We start from the raw sequence: 25561 nt of genomic DNA, 5'->3' as shown, positions 1-25561 counted from the left end.
CGAGGCTTTCGGTCTGCTCGTTACGTTTATAGCGGAGAATCGCAAATCAATCAATTTCTCTCACGAAGAGACCTTTTTCCGAACGAGTTAATTGACCGTAGCGCGACAAGCATCGTGCTCTAAGCTGACTTCATCACGATTTGTTAACGTAACCGTATATACATACTACAGCGAACCGCTGTGTTCACTCACCGAGTTCAGGCTGCTCACGATTCCTGTCAAACTCCTGCTGGATCTCGCACGATTTGGTTAGTTGTCTCGTTTACACCGTTCTTGCTCAGCTTCCTACTCGAATTAATCGCGTGAACGGCGTTACGTAAAGGTGTGAATTTCTTCGAATACACAAACTTGACGCGGACTCTTGAAATTATAAAAACACGATGAATTTTGTAACTCGTTTAAACCAACGCGACTTGATCTCTTGGAAAAGTGGTATACGACGATATTCTATTGTTCTGTACTCCATCATACACGGTGTAAGTTAAAATTAAATTTGACAGATTGCGCTTACCTCGATCTTCGTAATACCTACTGTTCTCAGAGATCAGTAACGGATGATCAAGGTTTTGGAACGAGGATCATTGGAATTTTACTGGCACGTCTATTTAGATACGCTTGGATGTTCGCGTTTTTCGTACGTAGAGTGATTGAAAACGCCTGAAGCGTGGAATACGCGGCGATTCGTCGAAGGCGCGTCACCGTGTGCGGATAATAGCTTATTAACAAAGCATCGGCAAGGCGCGCGAGGAAGTGACAGAGCGGTCTCTCGAATCAAGCGGAACAGAGAAAATAAAAAAGCAGGCGAACAGGGAGGTGCGACGAAGAAGGAGATGAAATCCTGATGCCAGGAGTCCAGTCACGGGTTTTGTCGACGCCTTCGAGAGAAGGGTCTTGACACAACGGGGCTTTAATTACGCCGATATCACGGTAATTAAGCCGATCAATGCATGCCATTGTGCGGCGACCGCGGGGCCCCATCGACGCTAAGGCCCATCCATAATCACGGTCATGGACCCCCTTCGTCCGACACAAAAGCACCCCGGCCCATGGGACACCAGGGCGTTTCGATCCTTGTGCGTTACTTCTTTTTGTGGAGAAACCGCGTGAAAGGAGGCGCAAAAATTGACGCGATCTTCCACATGATACAATTCGTTTAATTGAAACACGAGCACAATATAATTCTCGCGAAGGCTCACCTCGAGTTCGTGCATGAACAATGTTTCTCGTCAAGCTCTATCGACAAATTGTCGAGAAATACAAAGACACGACATGGTCGAACAGGAAATTTCCGAATTTTCTTGGAATCAATTTAACGATGTTTAAAGGTGCACGAAGTTAGAACGAACGATAGGACGATAGAAATTACTGTTACGATTTATCTTTAATTCTAGTCCTTCGTGGCTCGTTCTTTCAATAATCACGAGCAATTATGTTGCGCGTGGCTGGAAGGCAGGTTCGGGCTGTGACGAATATAAATACGCTCCTTTCAATTTCTCGTAGTTGAAAGAAACGCGGCGTGGAAGGTGGTATTTCTTCGAGTCGAGGGAAATCGTGTGTGAAATTCGTTGCTCGAGGCGGCCACGGTCTCGTGGCACATGGTCGTTCGTCGGGGTAATCGCGGCTTGTGTAAGCATCGATACCAGAAAATTGTTCGAAGTCGCTCCTCCCTAAAGCGTGCTCGCTGGGAGGTTAGTCTCGTCGCAGATACCAACACGACAACGTTCATTCTATTAATCGAATGGAGTTTGCGTTACAATCATCCGCACGATATTTCCCCGTAATATGCGCCAGTTGCTCATTTTGTCGAGTAGAATCCTCGTGGCTTCCAGTTATCAACGATTATAGCGTAATTCGTGATCTTCGTAAGGGCATTTCAACTTTTCGATCATGTTACGGTTTTCATTACGAATTCGAAGGTATGTTGATAGTTATAGCAGTCTCCGTTGTATAACGAGATCATAAATTGAAGCATGAAGGAACGGTATTACTTGTTGTAAGCCATTTTGTACTTTTAGCGAAAGTTATACCAAAACTGAGATAAAAAATGTATGCAGCGAGGAATAATCTGTCATCTCGGCAATTCCCCTGTTAGCAACGCGTTTCTACAATATTTACATTCAACTTGGAAGACTTTTCCATTCAGGAAAAAATTTCAATGATTCAAGGGAATTTCAATAATAACAAAAATATAGAAAACTACAAAAAAAATATGGTATGTTTAAAATAACAGCTCAAGAATACTCAGCAATCACGTGCCATATTGTTACACAATATGGAAGTTACTAGAAACTGCTTACACGCCTAATGGAACATATTCGAATCTTGTCATCAAAAAAATCGATGAAAGGAAGATGCATTAGATCTCTCGGTGATTAAAGTCCGTCGCTAGACCGTGGAACGATGAGAATATTTCCAAAGGTGCATCGTCACCATTCCTTTGTGCATTGCCCCAATTACAAGAAACACTCCTAAGGACGCGACTCATCAATCCCAGTTATTCGGTCGACAATGAACGTACGAACGCTTTGTCACTGTTTACCGAGGTTTATCCGTCGCGTAAAACTCGGAACTTGGAAGCGATGAGACGAAGGGAGAAAGATTTGTTTGCGACCGCCCGCACCGTTTCAACTGTTTGTCGTAGGAGTTAGGACGACCGAGCGTTCCCCACAAAGTGCCGCTCTTTCTCTCTCTCTCTCTTTCTCTCTTCGTCTGGTCGGTTCAGAAAACGAAACGACCAGCCGAACGGTATACTTTTTAGTCACTATTTGCGCCGGTGATTCACGAAACACGAGCGGAAGAGGATCATCAGTCTGTTCACTGCAATCTCTCGCTGCTTTCCTGGACAGATGTAGGTATCCTTCCAATTGGGAAGCGTAATGTTTCCACGCTGCTTCCATTAACCGTATTTATCCGGAACTTCTTGTCCATTTCAACCTGTTAAAAGAAAGTCGTTCTTTGGTATCTACACCATCCTTTACAACGACAATTTCCTGAACGTTTAAAGGAGGATCCAACGTATACTCGAAGGATTCGTTTCACTGTAAAGAAATAATAGTCTTTTTTAAACGTCTCAACCAAAATCCATTGTTTAATGGGGATGTTCACGTTGCAGGTGACGGTCGTCAGTACGAGCACACCAAGCACCAACACGGTTCATCCCAGCGTAAACGACATGGACTGGTTTGCCGGTGTGGCCGAGGAGGAACTGCTGTACTACACGGGCGTCGGCAACGACGTCGATTCTCTTTGGGCTGTGATCGGGAGCTTCGTACCACCGCCGCCTAGACCACCTTATTTACCCGAGGAGGGTGTTACCACCGACGGACTTACCACTTGTGATTTGTGTTCGTGGGCGTGGAGGAACAACAGGCATTCCTTTTCTCTCGACGGCACTCTCGGTAAGTGCCACCGGCACAATCTTATTTCCACCCTTCACGCGCTCCATTCCAACGATACTGATATTCCAGATATTCGTGGATGATCTTTCAGACACGCGACGAATCGTTTACTCGATCAAATTTATAGATTTTTCTTCGGTTCCAATTAAGATCCTTTGTCTGAGTGTTTTGCTTTGACGACGCGTTTCTGGAAGATGATGTTTTCAGTGTCCCTTTCGGAATGCCTTCCTCTTGTCAGCTCTTCAACCGGGCCTCTCTTGAAAAGGGTTAGGAAAGTATTATAGTGGTAACATCAAGGGCTACGTGTTATTCCTTCTGTACATACTCTACCGTATTTTTGGCGTATTTGCCGAGTAAACAGCTTTTCTAGAGGATGCTTCAAGCCAAGTTTCTATCGAAAAACAAGGTCTCTCCTAAAGTATCCTCTGAGTCCAGTGACCAGTACGACTCTCGACATTCGCGTAATTAAAGGATTTCTGAGAAAAATCAGACTAGATGAATTTTTGCGGACGTTTATTACGAGATGTAACGATGCACACCGACTAAGAAAACGACGGGCATTATCGGACGTGCGGTTCCATCCTGAGGTCTCTCTTGCTCGTTTTTTACATAAGAAAATAGAAGCGACTTCATTACGAGAAGATACTCGAAATCGATGGTCAGGCAGCTGTCGATACAGTCGCAATACACATTGAAAATTAGATTATTAAGATTTAATGTTAGGTAATAGAACGTTAGAATGTGTATATCTCTAAAGCAAACTATTAAATAACATTTACCGCTTGTTTCCGATAGAATCAATGAAACGAACGATCGACCTGCTTGTACATTTGAGGAAAAGAAGGAAGAGGAGTAGTCTTTTAATGTACGTGTAACGCTACGTAGAACATTAACGTCTCGTATTATACCTGGAAGGCGTTCGCGATGTCATAATCGATAGGACGGAATTGGTTAAAAGGTAAAAAAGGAACGAGCACGCAAGGTGTACGTCTTCCAGCGTATGGGGTCCTCGGGGTGAAAGGTCGACCGTTGGGTGCACCATGGGAGGCCCGGCGTGCGTTCGTGCCTGTAAAACTTCACTCCACCGCTCTCTCGCACGCTCCCTCTCCACATGTCCCTCATTCGACTCGCGCTAATTCTCGTGACGGACAAATTAAGACGGATAATTCAAGAGCTCGCCCTCGCTTTAGCCCGACCTCCACATCCGGCTGAGACGTTTCGACCAATCGGAGGTCCGATACGACCACTCCTGTGACTCTCCCTTCAGCGATCGTATTCACGATCTATTTTTCTCTCCTCGTTCTTCGACTTAGTTGACACGGTGGTAATCGTAGAGATTCGTATCAAAAGACTACGAAACGAAACAATAAAAAGAAATAGAAAAAAGTATTTCCAGACTGCCAGGTTCTGAGATGCGAACATTTGAATCTGTCAAATTCGATATGGACGATTTCAAGGATGGTTATAAGAATTCAAAGTTGGTTACACGGAATTGAATAATAAAAGACAAGATTGCATATAACTGAACAACGTAAAAACAAAACCGCATCGATCGGTGCTTAAACACTCGATGTAGAAACGGTTTCGATTGAAAAGGTTCTTTGGACGGAGGCCGTGCTGTACATTCGGTCGGAGGAATTCGTCCAATCAGAAAGCCAGCTCTACCCTGAAGGTCCTTGGTTCGCACGTACGCGAACCAAAGTGTACATACATACATACGTAAGTCTGTTCGTATCGTGGCAGGGTGCCCCACCTCTGTTCGAGGCCTGTTCGGCGCAACCGCCCTCCTCCTTGTTTCAGCCCCTGCGGGCCCCATCGTTCCAGGCACGCATTATCGCCATTACCATGAATTCCAGCAGTTATTACGCCTCTGTTGTACCGCCACGAAAATGGCGGCCCGGTGCATCCTACCGTGCAACGAGGACGCGCTCCGTTCGGCCCCATCCCCGTTTCGCTCGGGCGCCTGTGCTCCCGGCATGTCGTTCCACCGCTTACGCCAGCCGACAATTAGCTTGGAGAATGGTGGCTTCGTTTTCTCGCCGCGTTTCGTCGCCCGCTTCATTTTAAAGCGAAGATTTATTCCTCCTTCTGTCGACGTAGCGGCCGCCTGACGAACCACTGGCGAACGGTTCGGGCGCTCGTAAATCCAACGAAAGGTCGCGCGAGGACGGTCGAGCGAAACGCAAGGTCCGAGATACCATGGAAATTGAAACTCGCACGCCACAGTCGAAAGACGAGCGCGACCCGTTCAAGTGATGGATGACTCGTAATAAGCCGTGCGGTCGATTTTAATGCCGTTATTAAAGAGATAAATCAACTAAAGATCGAGGCGCTTCGTAGACCGATGAGATTGCGGCCGATCCGCGGTCGGGCGTTGTTGTCTTGTCCGAAACCGATGCAATTACCCTGCGAAAAACGCTAAGATAAATAGGAGGGAGGGAATGGGAGAAGATAAAGAGAGAGGAGACCTCGAGATGGGGGGATGTTTAAGGCAGCCTCGCGATGGGGTAATCATCGCGTCACTTCGCATCTTGCGCGACGTAATAATTACGAGATCGCGCCTCCGACTCGAGAGTCGGTGGTACGAGTGCGCGAACTGGTCGTCGTGGCATGAAGCGGCGCGAAGGAGAAGACGGGATACAACGGGCGGACGAACGAAACGCAAGGGACAGAGAGAACTTAATTCGAGCTCTCGAGTTTCTTTCGAGACCGGCTCTCGCGTGGACGCGCGATTCCTCGTGACTTCGGGACCACTCGTTCCTTAGCACGACAACGTTGCTAAGCATCTTTTTGAACGTGCTGTTTGATCGCGAACATTTCTCCACTCGAGTTTTTCGAGAACCGATTTTTAAACGAGACGTTGCATTCCTCTTTGTACCCCTGAAGTACGAAACGCATATTTCTTAGAATTAGATGCGGGATATATGTATAATATAGTGCTTACCCGAAGACTGGGTAAATTACCACGTCGAAAGTTGACAGCAGCAATCGAGACGCATCGCAAGATACGAGTGTATAACGGTCGATGAAAAAGGATCAGCCGGAGGCGACGCGTTTCCATCAGCGATCGCCGCTCGATTTTAACCGATCGTCCATCGACAGTGGATCGTTCGAGTAAAATGAGGGTGCACCCAACGGAGTGCCGACAACCGCAAAGAAACACGCTAACGCGACGGTTGAAGCGTCGTGGCAGCATCTCGAATGGGAAGTCGAAATCACCGCGCGAAGCTCCGTTTTAAACGCAATGGATCGTGGCTCGCTTGATTGTGAGCTAATCACGCGATGCCGCACGAAATGATCGCAGACCGTCAATTAGAACGAGAAGCCGCACGCTGATTGTAATAGCACACGTCGAACAGCCTCCTTCGAGCGTGTAAAACCATGAGACAACTTCATCCCTCTCGCAGCGAATGTCATTTATCGTCCGTGGTCTGGTTTAATCGGTTGCTTGTTAGGATATCCTTGCGTTTCGCAAAAGCATGCTCGTCCTCGCCTGAGTCATCCTTTTAATTCGCGTTACGCGCCCCCGGCTACGTATATTCGTATTGGGCCGATGTTATCTCTCGTTGCGTACTTATATACTGGACCCAGGCTACATAACGAGGCCTCTTTTTCTCTTTGCCCGGTCCAGTAACAGCCCCTCTGCTCTGACCGGGAGCGTTCTTGTCGTAGCGTTGTTCGTTGTGCTTCTTTCTCCTCTGCGAGCGGCGCATCGTCACACCTTTGGTAACCAGGATAACGCCTCGAGATTTTGGTGCCTCGAAGTTGGGGTACAGAAAACTGGGACTGCTTTCGTGAAATTCACTTGGTTTCTTCCCGGAAAGTTCGAAGATTTTCGTAATTAAAAATCGCAGTGTCTTTAATTATCATCCATTTTTTTTGTTTCCATGATCCGTTTCTTAAAAAATTAAAGAGTTTCGCGTTGATATGTCGTAATTATTAAACTTTTTCGTGCTGCGATCTGCTTCTCCCAAAAAAGTGAAATATCAGAGACTTTCTCTTTGCATAGAAAAAATCCTTTATCTTCAACGACCACAAGTATAAGGTAATCCCTGTACAACGAGTTCACTTTTACGTAAGGGGTCGGCAACGATAAATCGTGCGGGAAGAGGAGCTGGGAGTACCCCGTTTAATTGAGCCGGGCATCTAATCGAGGAATCCATTGGTCATCGGTGTCGTTTTCTCCCCGTAGCCACGATGTCGCATGTTTCGGTTCGCAGAAAAAAGGAGAAACAGGCTGGTTCGCGCCCGTAAAGTGCGAGCTGCAGAAGGATGCAAACGAGAGCGAACCAGGTCCCTTTCGTGCGACCGAAAATTTTTCGACGGCTCCTCCTGGTGCCCGGCACTTTTATATGCTCTCTCCCGAGCCGCGTACTTTTAATCTTAGAGGCAATCTCGCCCACGTAGATTTATTGGCAGCGGTTTCTTGCGCGCTGCAGGGCTACCGTACACTTGTGTGCTCCCCTTTGATTGCGTGCACCCCGATTCGTTACGCGTGCTCGCATTTATCGGCCGCTTACGGTTAATCCGCGCGTCCTGCCGAGGAATTGTTCTCAGCTCGACTCCAATGTATGGCAGAAATAAACCAATTTGATGTTTTAAATAAAACAAAACGGATACAGGACGCTTTTGGATTCTGGAGTGGGCGAATCTTGCCGATTCTTTGGTAGCGTATGATGGAAATGGACGAAGTTCGTGTACTGGTTGATATTCCAACTCGACTTAGGACCTTAAAAAGTTGACGATAGGATTTTCAACAAGCGTAAGACGAAAAATTCACACGCAGGCATTTTCTATTAGTTTCAAATGCTATATGTATATGTAACATAGCAATACATCAAAGAAATACGTTTCTAGATCATTTTCAGTTATCGCGCCAAACCTGCGCGTTCGAAGCTCGCGAAAAATCCTACCATCAGATATTCAAATTTCCGTGGTTACAATTTCCTTGATAGTTCGGAGAATTTTTAATTGCCTTTTATGAAAGCCATTAGTTAACAGCACTCAAGTCCATAATCTTGATAGGTCTCGACAAATGAGCTTCTCACAAGAACAGCCAATAACTCAAATGAAGCTACATGGCGCGATGGCATGATTCACGCGGCAATGCGAACTCGTCGTTCCATGATCCTGATGAAAAATGCTAAGCGGCCGCCTCGAGCAGATGGCGCAAAGGAAAAAAAAGAAGTTGTGAAATTGTATTTGCATGGCAAATTGAAAGCGGATAACAGGCGTAACAGCGCTGATCGTCGAACGATTAATTAACCGCGTCGTGCGTTAATGATATGCAAACAAACGGCACTCGGATACGTTCGAGCGAATCATTAATCCGCGGAGAAGTTGTCGGTGCAACGATGAATTTAGGGTTATATACGAAAGGCGCACATGTGGCACGTGCATTATCGCCACGAAAGACCAATTTATCGACTCATCCTCGATTGATCGAGTCAGCGATTGTCGCGGAACGATATATTACGCGAAGTTTACTTTGAAACGAAGCGTGTAAATCATAACCGAAAAGGTGTTGCTACAAATTAAGGTATACAATAGCTGTAACACCATAATTACCGTATTCGAGTAGCGTGGCGATCATTAAACACAGGAAGACAGTTGTGTTTGTCGTCAAGATGCTCGTAACTTCTTAACAATGATAATCGATACAATCAACAAGGACCGAGCAACGAGTCGAGACTAATGATCTCGTTGATATTGAGAACTACGTGCTTCGTGAAAACTTACATGGGTTTTGTAACCTTGAGACTGAGTGGAATTACCTTTATCACAGACACGTAATGAGTTACAGATTATTCTAAGACATCCAGTCGTCTTCCCAGACACTTGTCGTCCTTATAAATACCTTCAAAGCTGGTCGCAGGTGCCTTCTCAGGCTATCGTCTCGTTCACGATAATAGCGCACTGCGTTTGCTATCCGACGTTCTCACGTGGGTCGCGCTTAACGAGTTTTCTGTTAGCTTACAACTATCAGAATGATAGTTGCAAAGCGGTTCGAATCTCGTATGTAAATTTTACTGGACTTTCAAGTTTCGTAGAAACAAGACGCATTCGGTAATCATTCTCGAATTCCATTAAAATTTACGCGAGCAATAAGTAGCGCTCGACCAATAACGAGCCAAAAAGTCGTTGCCCTTCGGCTTAATTTCATTCGTCGAATGATCGTTTCTCGAAGACAACATTATTTCTACGCTTTCCTCCTAATCGCAGGTGTATCGTTGGTTGTCACTGACTCGACCCATTCCCTGGACCGATAACAGAACGCGGTGTACACTTAAAAGTTCTCACGAGGATCGCACTTAACAAGCTTTCTTTCTGCTCGTAGCGTAAAGAACGGTCATATTGATACACCGAGCTACGCGATTCTGCCTGCGGTATTCAGGTAATTAAGATTACAAGTCGCGTCGATTACCTGGAGACAGGCTATCGCGTGTTTTCCAACGGCTGAACACAGTCGTCTTGATGCCTCTTATCTTCGCCACTTACCGAACTATGCCGAACTTAGGCGTCTTATCTCGGAAACACGGCCCATCCACCGTGTTCCGGAAACATCCGCGTTCTACGCTCTCTCCTTCTTCCTCTCGCAACCTTTTTTTTCACCATGGTGACACGCGCACAGCCACGCACACGCGTGTGTGTACACAGATACGTTGTTCGTTTAGGAATTCTTGTCGTTGGAAGGATAGCTGAGAAGTAGCCTCCGTTATTTATCCCTCGTTTTTTCGCTTATCTTGTTTCACGCGACAGGCGCGCTCACAAGGAGAAGAAAGAGTTGTTAACAGCCGGCGTATATCGCTACATTAGAACCGATAGAAATACCACCGCGTCCGTGGCAAATCAACAAACTATGGCTTGCCAACTCAACTCGGTTCCTCCGAATGGTAATAATTTCTTTCTCTACATATTTCTTTCTCGTTTGTACCTAACGGTCCACACCGCTGTTGATTAGCACAATCCATCGAAGGGTGTCTATTCGTTATCTTTATTGACACGTGAATTTTCTACTTACTTTCTGTTCCAGAATAATGGCAAGGTGGTAAATTGATCTATTGGAGTTGATCGAGCTTCGATTCGATTCTTGATAAAATCGTTTTCTTCCTATCGAATACTCTAAATGGCTGCAATTTTCGATATTACATGTGAGATCGATCTGACTCGATTGGTTTTACGACTTATACAACTTTTTTCAAGAAGAATCACCAGAGTGTATTCACAAACGAAACAAAACGAATTCCTTTTACTCCCTCAACCGATCTCAAGTTCTGACGTTTTCAAGATCAGTCGAGCGACTCAAAGACTGAAACATGACTGGCATTCAGAAAAAAAAAAACAGGTTCAAACGACATAGACACCGCAGCAATAGAGCCATCAAGTCATAATTACCGTACGAGTCGTTGAAGCGACTACAAGCGGCCGTGTTCCCAAAGAACGATAATGCCCGCTTTGTTTTCCTTCTAGCTTCTTTCCCTGCGACCATTACCGATTACGCTCAAGCGTTCTCAAACGGGAAGAAGTGTACCTCTGTCTACGTCGAGTCGAGGAAGGACGAGGAAAACCTATCCACTCGATTCTATTCTTACACTTTTACACGACGCAAGTACGAGAACTTGACATTGACGTGTGCCAAGTGCTGGTTCCCTCGTCGGTTCGCGTACGGTTGACGTAGAGTATGAATGATTCCGTTAACTGGACGTTGCCTCGCGTAGCCTCAGGATTATTTCTCAGGAAACGTTGAAGGGTGCATCGAGCGAAAGCTGCTTCCTTGAGAATTTTCGACTCGCTTCGATTCGTTGAAATCGGATGTTAGAGTGAGTCTACGGTTCAGACACTAAGCAATTGATGTTGTTGAAAACATTATGCTCGACTCGACGTGTAACTGCCTCGTATTTTTATTTGTAAATAGTATCCTTGATTGGAGAGACTGGTATAGCGAGCGGTATATCAAGATTGATGCGTACTCCGAGAGCCGATTTTACGCACCTAATCGAACCGTGCAATCTGTAGTGCCGTGGTCGATAACCCATCGTGCGAAGGTGACAACCGAGATACGATTGACATCGCGTTGAATCGGAAAGATCGGACGATAAACGCGCCACTTCGCGATTTTACGTTCTCTACTCGTTTCTTCCGACGACGCTGAGTCTCTTTAATCTTCTCGTTACTCTGATGGCTGCTTGAAAAGTAACTTTAATGATCCTACGTAAATCCTATGGCAGAATGAACGGACATTTTTCCGCAAATACAACCCTGACGTTTTACAATGACATAGGTAATTTATTAACTTGGACGAGCAGAATCCTTTCCTCAGCAATTGAAATTTTTAATCATTGAGAATTTTACTTGGGATCTGTAAACCAAAGTCGAATGATTTAAGCTCAAAATTATACCGCCGTAAATCACAGTAATTCTTCTAAATGCAGAATAATAAGAACGGACAGAACGATACGTTCCATCTCATTTCTGACCCACCCAGCGTTGACTGTCAATTCGGCTGTCTTTCTGGCCACACCTTTACGGACAGATAGACAGGAGCGGCGCGTATGGAAGCAGCGACGGACCTGGTGAACTTTAGATGGGATGACGGATAAATCGGAAGAGCGATCATTCACCTGGTGATGGATCTGTTCTCGGCTGTTCCTTTATTCCCTCTCCCTGGTCTCTGGTCCTGTCTTGAACGCAACCATCGCGTACACCTTACAACATATTTTCAATCGCGATCTACGATCCGGCGTTGTACGGCTTTATCTCGATTATAGTTCCGAGATGGCAATTGAGTCGGGCATGAATGCAGTATAATTCCATCGTCGCTTCTCCGGACGGATAATGACCGCGTTACGATACAGTAATGACACGATTGCCGCGCCATTAATACGTACGTTGATTGTAGATTAATATGACGTAATGGAACATCCAGTTACTTAGTTCCTGTGCCTCGAGGACAAAGCACGATCGTGGAATTTTTCATTTCCTATCTTACTTTCGTAAATCTCCAACGGTACCATAAATCTTACGAGCAAGAAGTTATAGTCTTTCCAGCGACGCCTGGAAACCTATTAGCCTAATAAGGTGACGGTATAAAATTGAAGAAAAACCAAGCAGATTACGGTAAAACAAATGGTCAGGATCAAGGAAAAAGAGCCTTTGAATGTACCTCATATCTCAGTGATACGACAGATGCCGGATAAATGAAGAATCCGGTTTCCTTTTCCTTAAAAATATCCAAAGGAATCCAGGAATAACCTCGTGATCGTGTAACTAACAAAACAATGATTGGATCGTTGCCAAACGTTGGTCTCGTTCTTCATCGAGTCATCTGTCATGGCGCCTGCACCACGGCATCGATTAACTCGTTATAGTCGTTAACTAAATTATATAGAAAGCTCTCGTGTCTGGCTGAAAATACATCGTTTAGTCGTTCTCTGGGTAGCAATCGAAGTAACGAGATGATTTACGCGTCGTTAACGTGGCTCGGTGCCGCAGATCGTTTTAGGAAAGGGAGTCGAAACGATTAACGGTGAAAGTCTCATGCGTAAATTACGACGTGTCTCGGGGAAGTGTGCCTGCCTCGATAGCGTCGAGGTCCAGATAGCGTGAGGATCTTTGACTTCTAATTTCATCGAAATACCTGCCAAGTCGCCTGCATTGTTGAAAATATTATCGAAAACCGTGGTAACGGCGCTATAAACACGAAGGTTAATGGCCATGCCTGGAGCCGAATATTCTCATTTTGGTGATTAACTTCGACTAAGATGGTAATTAATTTTCGTTTCTTCTGGGAAATAATTCCAGCAGTCCCTTTTACACGTCCGCTATATATTATCAATGATATTGTTAGGGTAAAAGAGTAAATCGAATATAAATAAGCAAACCAGGAATGTAAACAAATTGAATCTAAAGGTGTAGATAAAGAAGCTGATAATACATTCTCATTTAAAGCTTCGTAACGATATTATTAGTAAGTATTAAAAATGTCGAGACAGGATACCCTTTGAGCAAAAAGGTTATTTTATAAATATCGTAAAACGAGCAACAGATTAAAAATGATGTTGTCGAGACACAACGGAAAATAAACCGATAGACCTACAATTTCGTCGATCGTCGAGAAACTAACGTCGTAAATTCTAAAGAACATTCGTCAGTCATTTTCGGTACACGATCTGTTTACACGAGCATTTAGGAACTGAGCACAGGGCTTAAATATCTTTTGACAACCGAATAGCCGGATGCGCGACGCAGGGTGCAAAGGAGAAGTCCCTGATGACCCTCTGGACATTCTTGTGCTGGCCCATGGCTCTCGAAAGCTCGTAAAGGGGAGAGTAAAGGTGATTTGCTGTCGAGCTACGTTCACCCTCGAAACCATCGTCGTATATCTCGTTCCTCTTTAATCGTCCGTGTCTATCTAGAAAAATTTGATCGTAAATAAAGAATGAATTAAATTTTATACTGGCAGTGCGAAAGCAAAATTGCCGGTCGTCGAAACCAATTAACTTCTACGGATCTTCGAATCGTCTGACGTAATTGCACTTCGTTCATTATTCGTTTAATTGATACCACCAGGAAAGGAAAAAGAAAGAAGGATGGCAACGAAGGCGAAACGAATTCTCGTTTCTCGAAATTTAAACCTTTTACCGCTAAAAGGAAATACGCGTCATCGATTAATAACTCCAACCAAAGAATTCTTGAAACAGGCACAGTTTTATGAATCGACCGTTCGAGGAAAAAACAGTAATCCCATCGCTATTAAGACATTAAGATCCTCTGCGGTCCGCTTAATTGCTTAGGCATACTTGCGGTTTCCCTGATTTATTCCGCACGACTATTTTCAGATGGTAGCGAGTCGGATGAGGATAAAGTCGTGAATATATAATGAATTGGACGAAGCCGCGAGTATATTGAGTCATCAGGTAGTCGAGATGGCCTATCGAACGACGCTCTTAAAATCCTCGATCGCGCGTCTTTTATTTACGACCGACCAACCGACTAATTTCTTGAATAATCGCGCGAATTTTAGTGTCACCTTTTAAGGCGACGCTCTCTACAATGTTGTAACGATGACCAAGCATCCTCGTTAACGGCGTATCCTGGCTACTTTCCTCGAAAGTGCACGCTGTTAACCAAGACCAGTGATCATCGATATCACTGGCAAAGAAAACACCACAAAGAGTCGATTTTACCATGAGACGAAACGAAAGTAACGAGATATACGCTGAAGATCGTCGACCGTGCTCACGCCGTCTCAAGACAGGGATCGTTACCTTTTCAAAAAAGATCGATCAGGCTGAAAGGACTCGAGAAAATCGATTGGTTCGCTCGAGCAGAGGTAACGTTTTCTGAAACCGCGGCGCGGCCGTGAAGCAAAAAGACCCGGAATTCCGATCGGTTCATAGACCGTACTGAAAAGAGACCGTGTTACGAACCGAAAAACAACCGATGAAATATACTTAAGAGCGCGTAATTGTCGGCCCTCCCTTTCTCTGGTCGACAGCCGCGGTGTATGCAAGCTCGCTGGCCCGGACACTTACAAAGCACGCGATTAACAGTAAAAACGAGCAAACCGAATGGCGCGGAAAAGTAACAAATAGCACGGGTACAACCAGAGCGAACGAACAGAGAAAAGACAAAAGAAATAGAGAGTAGAAAAGAGTAGCAGACAATAGAAAAAGAATAGAGAAACGAGAGTAGAATCGAAGGCGGAGAGCATCGCGAGAAGAAGATCGCGAACGGTATATACCTGAGGCTAAGGGAAGTACAGACTCGAACAGACCGAATAGAGATAAGAGCGGTGTGTCGGGGTGAAAGGAGGCCAACAGCGGCAGTAGGGATGATGATCGTTGATTTCGCCCGCGGTGCCAAAAACCGAAGCCGATTAAAATTGCCGCGGTGGCGGGCGACGCGACGGCTCAATTATCACCAAGCAAGCAGCCAGACCTGTGGCGCACACGAGCGTTTAAACGTGCGCGCGACTGCAAAACGACAAAACCAGAGGAAGCCAAGGCCCTGGAGCGATCAGCGGCGCCTGACTCCTCGGATAAATTATTGTTGTTAATGACATATTTATTGATGGTACGCCGGTGGATAGGTACCGGGAAGCAGCGGCATATCGGTCGGTATAATTTGCTGATTCGAGGGAAGCTCAGACCTTTGCCGACTTTCCTCTTCTCCGTCGTCCGCCTGTGCTTCTCTCGTGGACCACTTCTCTGTGTTCCACTTGCTCGTTTTCTCGCTGGATCTCGTTGTTCCTTTTCTTTATGTTCTTCGTGTATCTCTTTTTCATCCGGTAGACTTGTCGCTCGTATCGCTCTTGCTGGGTCCTTTGAGGGTGATTAAGCGAACCGGAGGCGCCTAGGGCGTCTAGAAAATCGCGGATCGAGAGGCACGCTGAGGGTAATTGTCGTTTCATGATCGTTGTTTGTAAGATGAAACGCGATTAAGGAAATCACGATAGAGCGGTGTTTTGTAACGAGGGGATGGAGTCGAAGAGTCCGAAGGACAATTTTAGCACCAGCAACGCATGGAAAAAAGTACTTCGTCTCCTCTTACTTTCTATTTCTGTCCGTGACAAACTAATCTTACGCTATTTATACGTCTTCAAAAAGTTTTCAAAATATCCATCGTGCGTTTACATCACCTGACTGAATAGTATGCGCGAGAGGGATATTCTCACCGGGGAGACGAGGTCTTCACGAACGTTCTCCTTTTACGTCGCGAAATCTCATCGCGCGACTCGGAGGAGAGAGAGCTCGAGCCTTCTCGCGGAACGTTATCAGGACACACGAATCGTTCCTTAATGATGATTAATGAGCAGCGTACGCGAACACGCGGACAAGCAACAGTTGCGTAACTCCTCTCGGTAATTAGCCGACGGAGTCGTAATTCAACGATCGCGGCTCGTGGAAGCAGGCTGGCCTTTGAGCGGCGTTCGGTGCTTAATTATTTTGTCACTAACTGAATACCCGACTACTAGAGGGTCTACTCGCGCGACATCGTCCAGCCGCGTAATCAGCGACAATGCGCCACGGCAATGAATGGGAGTCTTTTTTTTTTTTCTTGCCACGGTCCGCTGACAACATGATAAACGCTCGTAATTAAACGTCGTGTGAAATATGGAAGACGAAAGCAAATCCTCTCCGAGTCTCAGGTAAACGGAGAAGAGGAGAGAGTCCGTATTAAAGCGGAAGCGAGTGAATAGCGTGCAATCATCGGCAACCGCGAGGTTCGAACTCGCTACGAGAAAATTGACGAAACAAAATGGTAATCCGATTGAATGAACTTACAGCACGAGGAATACGATCGCCGTCATCGTTTTAGCGAAATTGTTATGAGTATTGAATAGTTATGAAATGAAATTGTTATCGATAAATTCCATGATCGGATCAATCGATTCGTTCTCGGTTTACTTCCGACCTTATTACAGATTACAAGTTACAGTTACAAATTTATAAAGGTAATAAAGGTAAATACTATCGACCGCAGGGTTCAAGGAAGCGATTTCATTGAAGATTGGCCACGCTGATTGAGTTCTCGTTAATGGCACGAGGGACGCCCTAAAATGGTTATTTTATTTTTTATACATTTTACAAACAATGCTTGTTCCACGAATTTTACATTCCTCGCGGTAATTACTATGATCAGTCGTTGGTATTTAGACGATTACGACCTATAGAATTTCTTGTTAAAACTATTACATCCACACTCGATGATGTGTAATTATTACTGTTGCAAGGAGTACCGTTTTTAGAAAAAGGACGAAAGTAATATTAAAAGAAGAGTCTCGTACAATAATCATTCGCAAAAGGTCTGACGACATGGGTTTCTAGCGGTGGGAAAAATCTCGACGCGTGTCAACCAAAAAAGAAGTTACGGTAAATTTCTAATTACCATAGCGCGGACCGAGGACATCGTTTTTTTCGCACGGACCAAAGGTTTAATTTTTGCCGCGCGAAAGACGTCCGTGAAACGAAGGATGTTCTCGAAGAGAGATAATGACAAGTTGCTATAATTAGGCGTATTAAGTCTCGTAGTAATTTTGCATGAATGGGTCGGAGAAAATATTCGTATTCGAAATTAGCGTGGCAGCTGTCCACGGCTCGCTCTTACCTCCTTATGAGCGAAGAAAGCACTCTGGTAGGTTGTTTATTAATAATAAACCTAAGTCGATGAGAAGGACTCTGTAATATACTACCACGATCTGCAAAATGAAAAAATGAAGAGAGAAACTCGATGAACCAACCTTGAAAGCACATATTGGATAATCCATAAAAAGCACCCTGGATATAGGCTGTCAAAGAGTCGATACGTATCGAGACGACACCGATGATTAATGTTTCGACGATACTTGGCTAAAGTTCGAATCTGATCTCTCACGTGCGTACGAAGCGGGGGCAAGCGTGATTCGACTCGAAATTAATAGGTTTGCGTAATAGATTTCGAAACACCTTTCGCCAGTTTTCTATTTAACGATTTACCGGATGATGGTGCGTTACAAGCAGAAAGTAAAGGGGCAAGGCGTTGCGATCGAATCACAACGGTCTCGTGTAATCTTCAGGTGTTTACGGACAACGCCGCAATTACTGATTTACATAATGACTGTACAAACTGTGGAACGCTCGTATGGTAGGTTCGTTAAGCGGTGGCGTTGAGACGACGGATGATTGAATTTTTTCGCGTCTCGTGAAAATTTTCAATTAAAATCTCAAAGCGAGTAAGTTGCGAAACGGTAATGACACGTTTGACGGCGAGCCGTGTCAAGAGAGAAGTTTCGAAAAGCCATCTTATCCGACGAGATGTTTATTCACTGACGCAACATTTCTATTATAGATACAAAAAATGCATTGAGATTAGAACGATACGAAGACGAATGAGTGAACTCGAAAGAAATACAGAATTTAGATTTTACTTTTAACGAATATAATATACCTAAAATACTTACTTTTTAGTTCTAACGTGATATTAAAATAAAAAAATCTTGTAATCTTTGTGTCTTATCTCTTAAGTAATTTATCGCAGTAACTGCAAGTTAAGCGAAGAGATAGCGGGACTATCAATAACGTGATGGGCTCGGTTCTCGGTGGTGGTCGTGTATCACGGCTCGTTCTTTCAGCTTTTTCACACCTGTTCTCAGACTCGTCCCGCGAAACGGACGATATTCGCATAAATCGTGCAGCGCATAAGCGCGAACTCGTTGCGTGTCGGGCTCGAGTGTCGCCAGTGGCAGGCAACACGTGTAAAATCGAACCGGAGAATGCGTGTACCGGCGGCGTTCACGTCCTCGTGCATGTCGACCCCCCACGGATGCTTACAAATCAAAAATTAGATTCTACCCGGACCACGAAACGCCGTGCACAGCCGAGAGAGGGTCAAGAAAGAGAGAAGCGAGAAAAAACTCATTTATACGCGGGCCCGATAAATGACGGGCCGAAACCCGACTACCTGTCGAACCTCGTAATTCGACCTGGAGGCCGAGCACACGAGAAAAATGTCCTCGTGAAGTGGGAATTTTTCAGGTTACCAACGACAAGCGTAAATCATACCAGTTGTCCGTCTGCATTCCTCGCATCTTTCACATGTTAGCAGAGTATGTGCATTTCAAAAACTCTTCGAGCAACTTGTACACGTTGCATTGTTGATCGAATTACTCGGAGAATGCGTAGGCGGAAAAAAGTATTCGAAGATATACGAAATGAACTATCAGCGAAATTTAAATGTGGAAACGTATGAAACGACTGACCAGAATGTTCGGTCGAGATATAATATAGGAAGAATATCGAATTTATTAACCGGAGAAACTCGTCGGGTCTACGCTGAACTCGTTCCAGTAGGTTATGGTGAAAATATGGCCATGCGGAACGAGTCCATCCGGTAGTTTTGTTATCGGCTCGTTTGAATAAATACGATCCTCCTGCGCGTGGCCGCGGTAACGTTCTGCATGCAAAAGACGGCGCATTGTTGCGAATATAGTGCCATTTTTACGGTTTCCGAAGTACCTTTTTTTTTAGTCCCCTGTCTTGTGTGTAGAGTATAAATTGCAACTTGGTGGAAGTTAATGTCGCAATACGCAACGGACCGGCATGTTTAGCAGCAGTGCGTAGGATACCATATGTTTAACCGTGTTTAAAAAATTTTCCAATTTATAAAGAGAATAAAAAAGTTGTTTGATTTCAAAAAGTATTTTACCGACAATATAAAAATAAATGAAGATAATGAAAACAGGTGAACGAAGAGTGAAGTGTAGAGGAAAGTATAGCAATTAAAGGAGGATCGATCGATGGAATATCGTGCATGAACGAGGTTTAAACCTCCATTCGGTCGATGAATGGTAACTCCTCTAACGAGATTAAACGATCCTGGAATATCGAGGCAGAGATCCTGCGTCGTTTCAATGTTTGCCGTAGTTAATGGCCAATTGCCGGCGCAGCCGAAGATCGAACGATGGGACGATCTCGCGTTAAAATAAATACGATCGTACGATCGAGCGGCGAGACAAATATCACGGCAGAAGTTGCTGTTTATTACAACTGAGGAAATGAGTCTGCCATTTTGAGGTTTTACTTCGATCGTAAAATTTTTAAATCGATTTAGTAAGGAGATACCGATAATAGTCAAAGATAATAGTTAAAAAGAAGAACATGCTCTCGCCTGTAAATCGATTTTAAAAAATGAGATGATCATACAATTATGATTATTCGTAATGAGAATTTTCTCGTCAAACTTCTTCAAAAAACTATTTTAGTGGACCAAACTCTCTTTCGAATATGCAACGAGGAAGACGATGATTCGTCGTAGTTGTGGCGATGAATAGGTAACAATATACAAGATCAGGTGGTCGCTGGGACCCAAAAGTTCGATGGTCGAATGGGTTCGTACGGTTGACGCGAAATCGACAGGCGTACAAAGGGTCGAACACCGACAGAAAACGTGTCCCTTTTTGTACGCTTGATTCGTTTTTGACAGGGAATCCGAGATGAGGGACGTTCCCAAATCGAAAATGATTTTTTTCCCTTGTTTTCCTCGTTTTTTCTTTCCTTTGATTTATTTTATCTCATGGTACGAAACAACATTGTAACCGGACGCATAGCGACACTGTTTGCACGCCCGAAGTTAACCCGAATCATCCTAGGTGACCAAGCTCCGTTGTAGATGATTGATAACTCCGTTGTAAGCCGTTATCAGCCGTAGCGTGCACGTGGTTATGTTCATGTCAAAAACGTGACACTGATAGACGGGCTGCCCTCGTCTTCTCTTCGTCTTCCATACTGGCTGACTCGTTCGTTTTTCGTCTCTCGATGCGCTTCCATGCGACCTGTTAATTCAAACTTACACGCTCGCGTGTTAACCTCCAGTTCTTTTTTTCGTACGGTTCGACGTTCTTTCTCTGGCATCCCCCTGTCTGATTTCACACCGTTATCTTGTGAACAGACAGCCACGTAGCCGAAATTAATTTGTATTAAAAATGTCGTCCGCCGGAGATTCTTTATCAGTTAAGTTAAACGTTCCGAATAATCAAAAACTCGAGCGTGTCTCGAGTTAATAGATTCAACGCGTCGCGGTGACTTCTATGATTGATCGCTATTCGGGCGAGCAGAATGCGCGCAATTCATCAAACTCGTCTCCAAGTCATCCTGCGGGAGTACGTCGAAGGAAACGAGGTCGAGACTCGGACAAAGGGTAGAAACTGTTAGCGAACAGTTCCCAAACAGCGACGTGAATGAAGCATGATTCTAAACGTTGCTCGGTCGGTCGACAATCACGAACGAGTGGATCTCTAGCGGTGATTTCTCAGGGTCGAGCATCAGCAGCGGATTACAAACGCCCCTCTTTTCCTCTCGAACGAACCCTTTCGTGTTCCCTCTGTCGCGAACAATCGGTACACCGATGAGTTCAAACACGCGTGCGTTTCTGCACGACGCGACAAATACAATAAACAGGGTACAATAACAGGCTTTCAGCAGCGATATCGTTTTGCTACTCAGGCTTTCAATACGCGTTTGATGCAACGAGACGTACGTAAGAGCTCGATCCAATTATATCTTTTATTTTCTTCGAAGTTGCAACATTTTCTACAAAGTTGGCACATTCTATTTGATGTAAATGTATTAACAACATATTCGATAACGCGAGAGTTACGATTCTTGAACCTCTCAAGATCCGCAAAAAGTCTCCCAAGGCTAAATAGCCAACGCAATTTGCTGTACGCTAAAAAATCCAAAGACCAGACGAGACAGTTGATTTTTCTTACCATACAGCTACCACGCGTAAAAAATCTGCTACTTAAATCGTTCTGGCTTACTAATCGACCATATACGTATAGAATATTGCCACAAGAAATGAAGACGTCCTGGAACACATCCTGTATGTAAATAAATAAAACTCGATCGTTTTTAATAACCAGTCGGATAACGTCGCCGATTATCGCAAATAAGGATTCTCCTCGTCATGCAAAGGAGACGAGTCAAAGTAAATTTCGCTTCTTTTCCTTTTCTCCCCGTCGTCACCAATCCCTCGGGTCTCTTCTTAACTAAATTATATCTTTTCGCCTATTTACGATCGCGCGGGCAATAAAGCTGGCTGCGCGACTCGTTCCGTGGAAAATGCTGCCGATTAAGCCCCTAAACTGGGAATCAAGCAGAAACGTTTCATTAAAGGATTAAGATATCTGGAAGAATCGGCTCAAGTTGACTGCTAATGAGCGCGTCGAACAGAATAATCGCCGCATCGTAGCTTCTTATTCGACGACCGGTTAAAACGGACAGTCCCAACTGCGCGAGCTGTGAGAATTGCGCTCTGAAAACTGGTTAAATGGCTGTGACTTCTTTGACTCAGAAGTGGTTCGTGGAAAACTGTTCGAAACGAGTCGCGAAAAGGAACGTTCTATACATCTACAGAACTGGTAAGCTATTTCATCGCGACACGCATACTCGATTACGACCTGCTTGATCTCCGCCGCTTTCAGTGTACTTTAAACGCGGCTGCAGTTCCTAGATTACGTCCACGTCGTGCGATAATTTCGCGTCTCGTTACTCGGGAGGATCGAGCTTCCAGTAGCGCGGACTGGAAAGCGAGCAAGACTTACACGTTAGTAGGTGTGCTGCAGAAATAACAGCGAAACTCGCGTAATAAAGCCCTGCGGATGTCCCGCTGAGCGGAAATCGGACGCGGCAAGCGCGACCGCCAACCAATTATGGATCTTCTCGCGCGGCCGCGAACGTAACACGCGAGCCACCGTCAGCTAATTTATTTGGAACCGTCCACCCTGGGGAATTTGCCGCTCCAAAAGGGCTATGAAAACGTTCTTCGACTGCTTGTTCGATCGGGTTTACCAGATACCGTGGCATGGGCACGCGAAACTTCTCGCACTGGTTAAATACTTGGCTCGCCATTAATGGCAAGAAGATTACGAGCAACTTTCCACGGGTTGTGATTTCGTTGATAAGAAAAGAAATAAACGAAAGGAAGATAGGTTTAAAGAAGCACGGATAATGGTGACACTTGCGCAGTTGCGGGTAAAAACGAGAAAGGTCGGATAGAAGCGGAACGGAACCGAATATCGTTTTAAGGCTTTTGTTCTGGAATAGAGTCATCGATGGAACTGTTGGTCTCGGTAAAATACCTTTTTACACCGTCGTTTGACGTTTCAGCGTCGCCGCAAAGAAGCGATAGCAGATCGTTACGGTTGGATGGCGCGACAGAATCAGTTCCGAGTGTTTACAACGGCGGTCGTCTAATCGTTGGTTTTCGCTCTTTTTACAGAAGCTCCTGGAGAACTCGGATGGGTGCTGACTCTAGTGATAGTGTCCTTAGTATCGGCTGGCATCGGGGCTGTGGTCATGGTGACTCTTCTTCACTGTCGAAGGTCAGTACTATTATACGATGAAATACACGGAAATACTCTCATTAAGCGGGACGGTAGATCGCGAAGAGATGGTTGCACGCGAGCGTGAACTTTCAACCGCGGTTCCGGCGGATTCAATCAGGATACGATAGAGGCAGAATTTATCCGGTCGATCGTGGAATTTCGAATTGAAATATGAGAACGTAAACACCTGCGTGCTCGGTTTCCGTGAGATTGCTTTCGAAATCCATACAAAGAAGAAGAAGGAGGAACGAGACGAGTCTCTCGATACGGATCGACGATCAGGTAGATTCGCGAAACGATCGCGGTTTAGCTCGGGCTTCGAACGAATCCAGTTGGCCGATCGATTCCCCTTAAATTACCACCTACCCGCAATGCATCAAAATCGAGAGAAGCGAGCCGTAATAAGGAGGGTGAACCGGTTACTAACTAGATCGGTCGTCGATTTGAATCCGAGTTGAACAACAACGAGACAAAAAAGAAAACCGGGAAGGAAATCGGTGAAAAAAAGGGAAGTGCTGCAAACCGAGAGACAATCCTAACTGCGTGTCGGCACCTTCGTTCCAGCATGACGAGAAGTCGAGACAGCTTTATAGAGAGCCATTTCTTGCAACAGTCGAGACAAAGACTTCCATCCTATGCGAATTTTTCTTAATTCCATCACGCCGTGTCTTTAATTGCTTTCCACTGAACATAACATTTAACGGCCTTTATACTGTTTGTTACTTCTTTTACTTTTAGCCTTTGGATCATACAGGTTGCCTTTATTATTATTAAGCACGCTAACTCAAAGGAAAATCGGGAATGTTATGCTTTCTTTCGACTTACACCATTATTAATGAAACTTGGCGAGTCGTAAGTTAAGTAGATTATTCGCACTAATAGGAGAATTCTTTTCTCTCTGTTACAGATTGAAAAGCGCTGGTGGCAGAGGTAAGGAAATTTTCGAGAATTATTATAAAATTTGAACTCTTATTTAAGCTCTCTAACAAGATTATGTACAAATCTTTCATCGAGTTTGACATATTCATAGTTTTAGTATAATCACGTATACGTACAGCTATGGAATACGTTCGTTGTCAATGAAAAATATTCTACTTCTAAAGCAAAAGTATTAACTAAACTCAGACCTACCTTCGTTCAATAGCGCGGCTTAGTATTTATGCTTCAGGTATAGAAAATTAGTATAATAGACATACCAAATGACCTTAATTATAGTTATGATTATGACCAGCTCTGATGGGTCACATTCAAACCGACTCGCAGTTATTCCAATCCTGAGCAGGATATCAATTCAAACTTCCACCCATTCTCAACCACCATCCCCGTCGTTAAAATATGATATCCTGCTAATAATTCCATTCTATTCCTTTGTACGAACACTCTTTTTGAAACCTTACCTATCTGTATTCAAGAAACCTTGCCACGTGTAACGCGATCGACAATAAGGACTGAAGGTCCTCCAAGAAAAAAAACGTATAGTTGCTCACGAAAGTATTCGAGAAACCGTTTACGAATATATTATACGTGTGTTATATCATTATCACTTGTAATTATCACTTGTGAGTACGATCATCATGACGTACGATAGCTGTTCGAATATTTTCATACGCCACTGTGAAAGTAAAAAGGAAGAAGAGAATTGTATAAGGAGGATATTCTTAAGAATCTCCGAATTCTGAAGAAACAAATTAGTTCGATTCCTCCGAGAAACACGAGCAATCTCTAAATCTATCACTATCCCGAGTTTCCTCCATTCAAAGTTCACAGACGTACTTACATCCGGATGTTTGATCCGTCGAAGGAAAGACACACAGACCTCACAGTCGCGTGAGACGTATGACGTGGATTGGTGCAAACGAGAAGCATAGTAGTGCCGTGGCGTCGAGTGTCAGAACCGATTGGAGTTTAATTAGTTCGCATAATGAAGGTCGGCTTACGGCGGTATATTCAGCTTGTGCTACCGATGCACTCATGCTACTGCTGCTACTGCGCACACGTAAAGGATAGCTCAGCTCAACGACGGATGGGCGACATAAAGGACAGTGAAACGCGTCTAATTAACTTTCTGATTTAAAATCACCCGCGGCACGATACGATCAACGAACGAGCCGGCTACGAGCCGACCCGGGGTAGCTGGGAAGGATGAACGGAGATGAGAACCGGGGCAAATAGAAGGAGAAAGGGCAGGTTACTACCGACCGAGGGATACAAGGGTCACCCGAATTAATTATCCGACACTCGTTTTACTGAACCTCCTTGGACTCCGTCGTCGTTCTTCACTGATCCACGATTTGCTTCT

The 25561-nt window shown here is 44.7% G+C and overlaps 2 protein-coding genes across 4 annotated transcripts in view; one reads left to right on the top strand and one right to left on the bottom strand.

Annotated features, from left to right (window-relative positions):
* The window catches only part of LOC117235131, a 56943-nt gene extending 56596 nt beyond the window's left edge, over positions 1-347 (bottom strand). Inside the window, exon 1 of the mRNA XM_033496877.1 lies at positions 193-347. The gene's annotated coding sequence lies outside the window, so the exon portion shown is untranslated. The remainder of the gene's footprint in view (positions 1-192) is intronic.
* The window catches only part of LOC117235130 (TSC22 domain family protein 1), a 92988-nt gene that overhangs the window by 61320 nt on the left and 6107 nt on the right, over positions 1-25561 (top strand). For all 3 annotated transcript variants that reach the window (XM_033496876.1, XM_033496875.1, XM_033496874.1), the window contains exons 2-4: positions 3113-3398; positions 23157-23259; positions 24170-24192. In XM_033496876.1, the coding sequence (XP_033352767.1) occupies positions 3173-3398; positions 23157-23259; positions 24170-24192 (352 nt within the window). In that variant the 5' untranslated portion in view covers positions 3113-3172. The remainder of the gene's footprint in view (positions 1-3112; positions 3399-23156; positions 23260-24169; positions 24193-25561) is intronic.

This window comes from Bombus vosnesenskii, unplaced genomic scaffold (genome assembly GCF_011952255.1).
Source record: "Bombus vosnesenskii isolate JDL3184/JDL3185 unplaced genomic scaffold, Bvos_JDL3184-5_v1.1 scf7180000013314, whole genome shotgun sequence".
NCBI lineage: Eukaryota > Metazoa > Arthropoda > Insecta > Hymenoptera > Apidae > Bombus > Bombus vosnesenskii.
The sequence above is the reverse complement of the archived record's forward strand: the minus strand, read 5'-3'. Positions and strand labels throughout refer to the sequence as shown.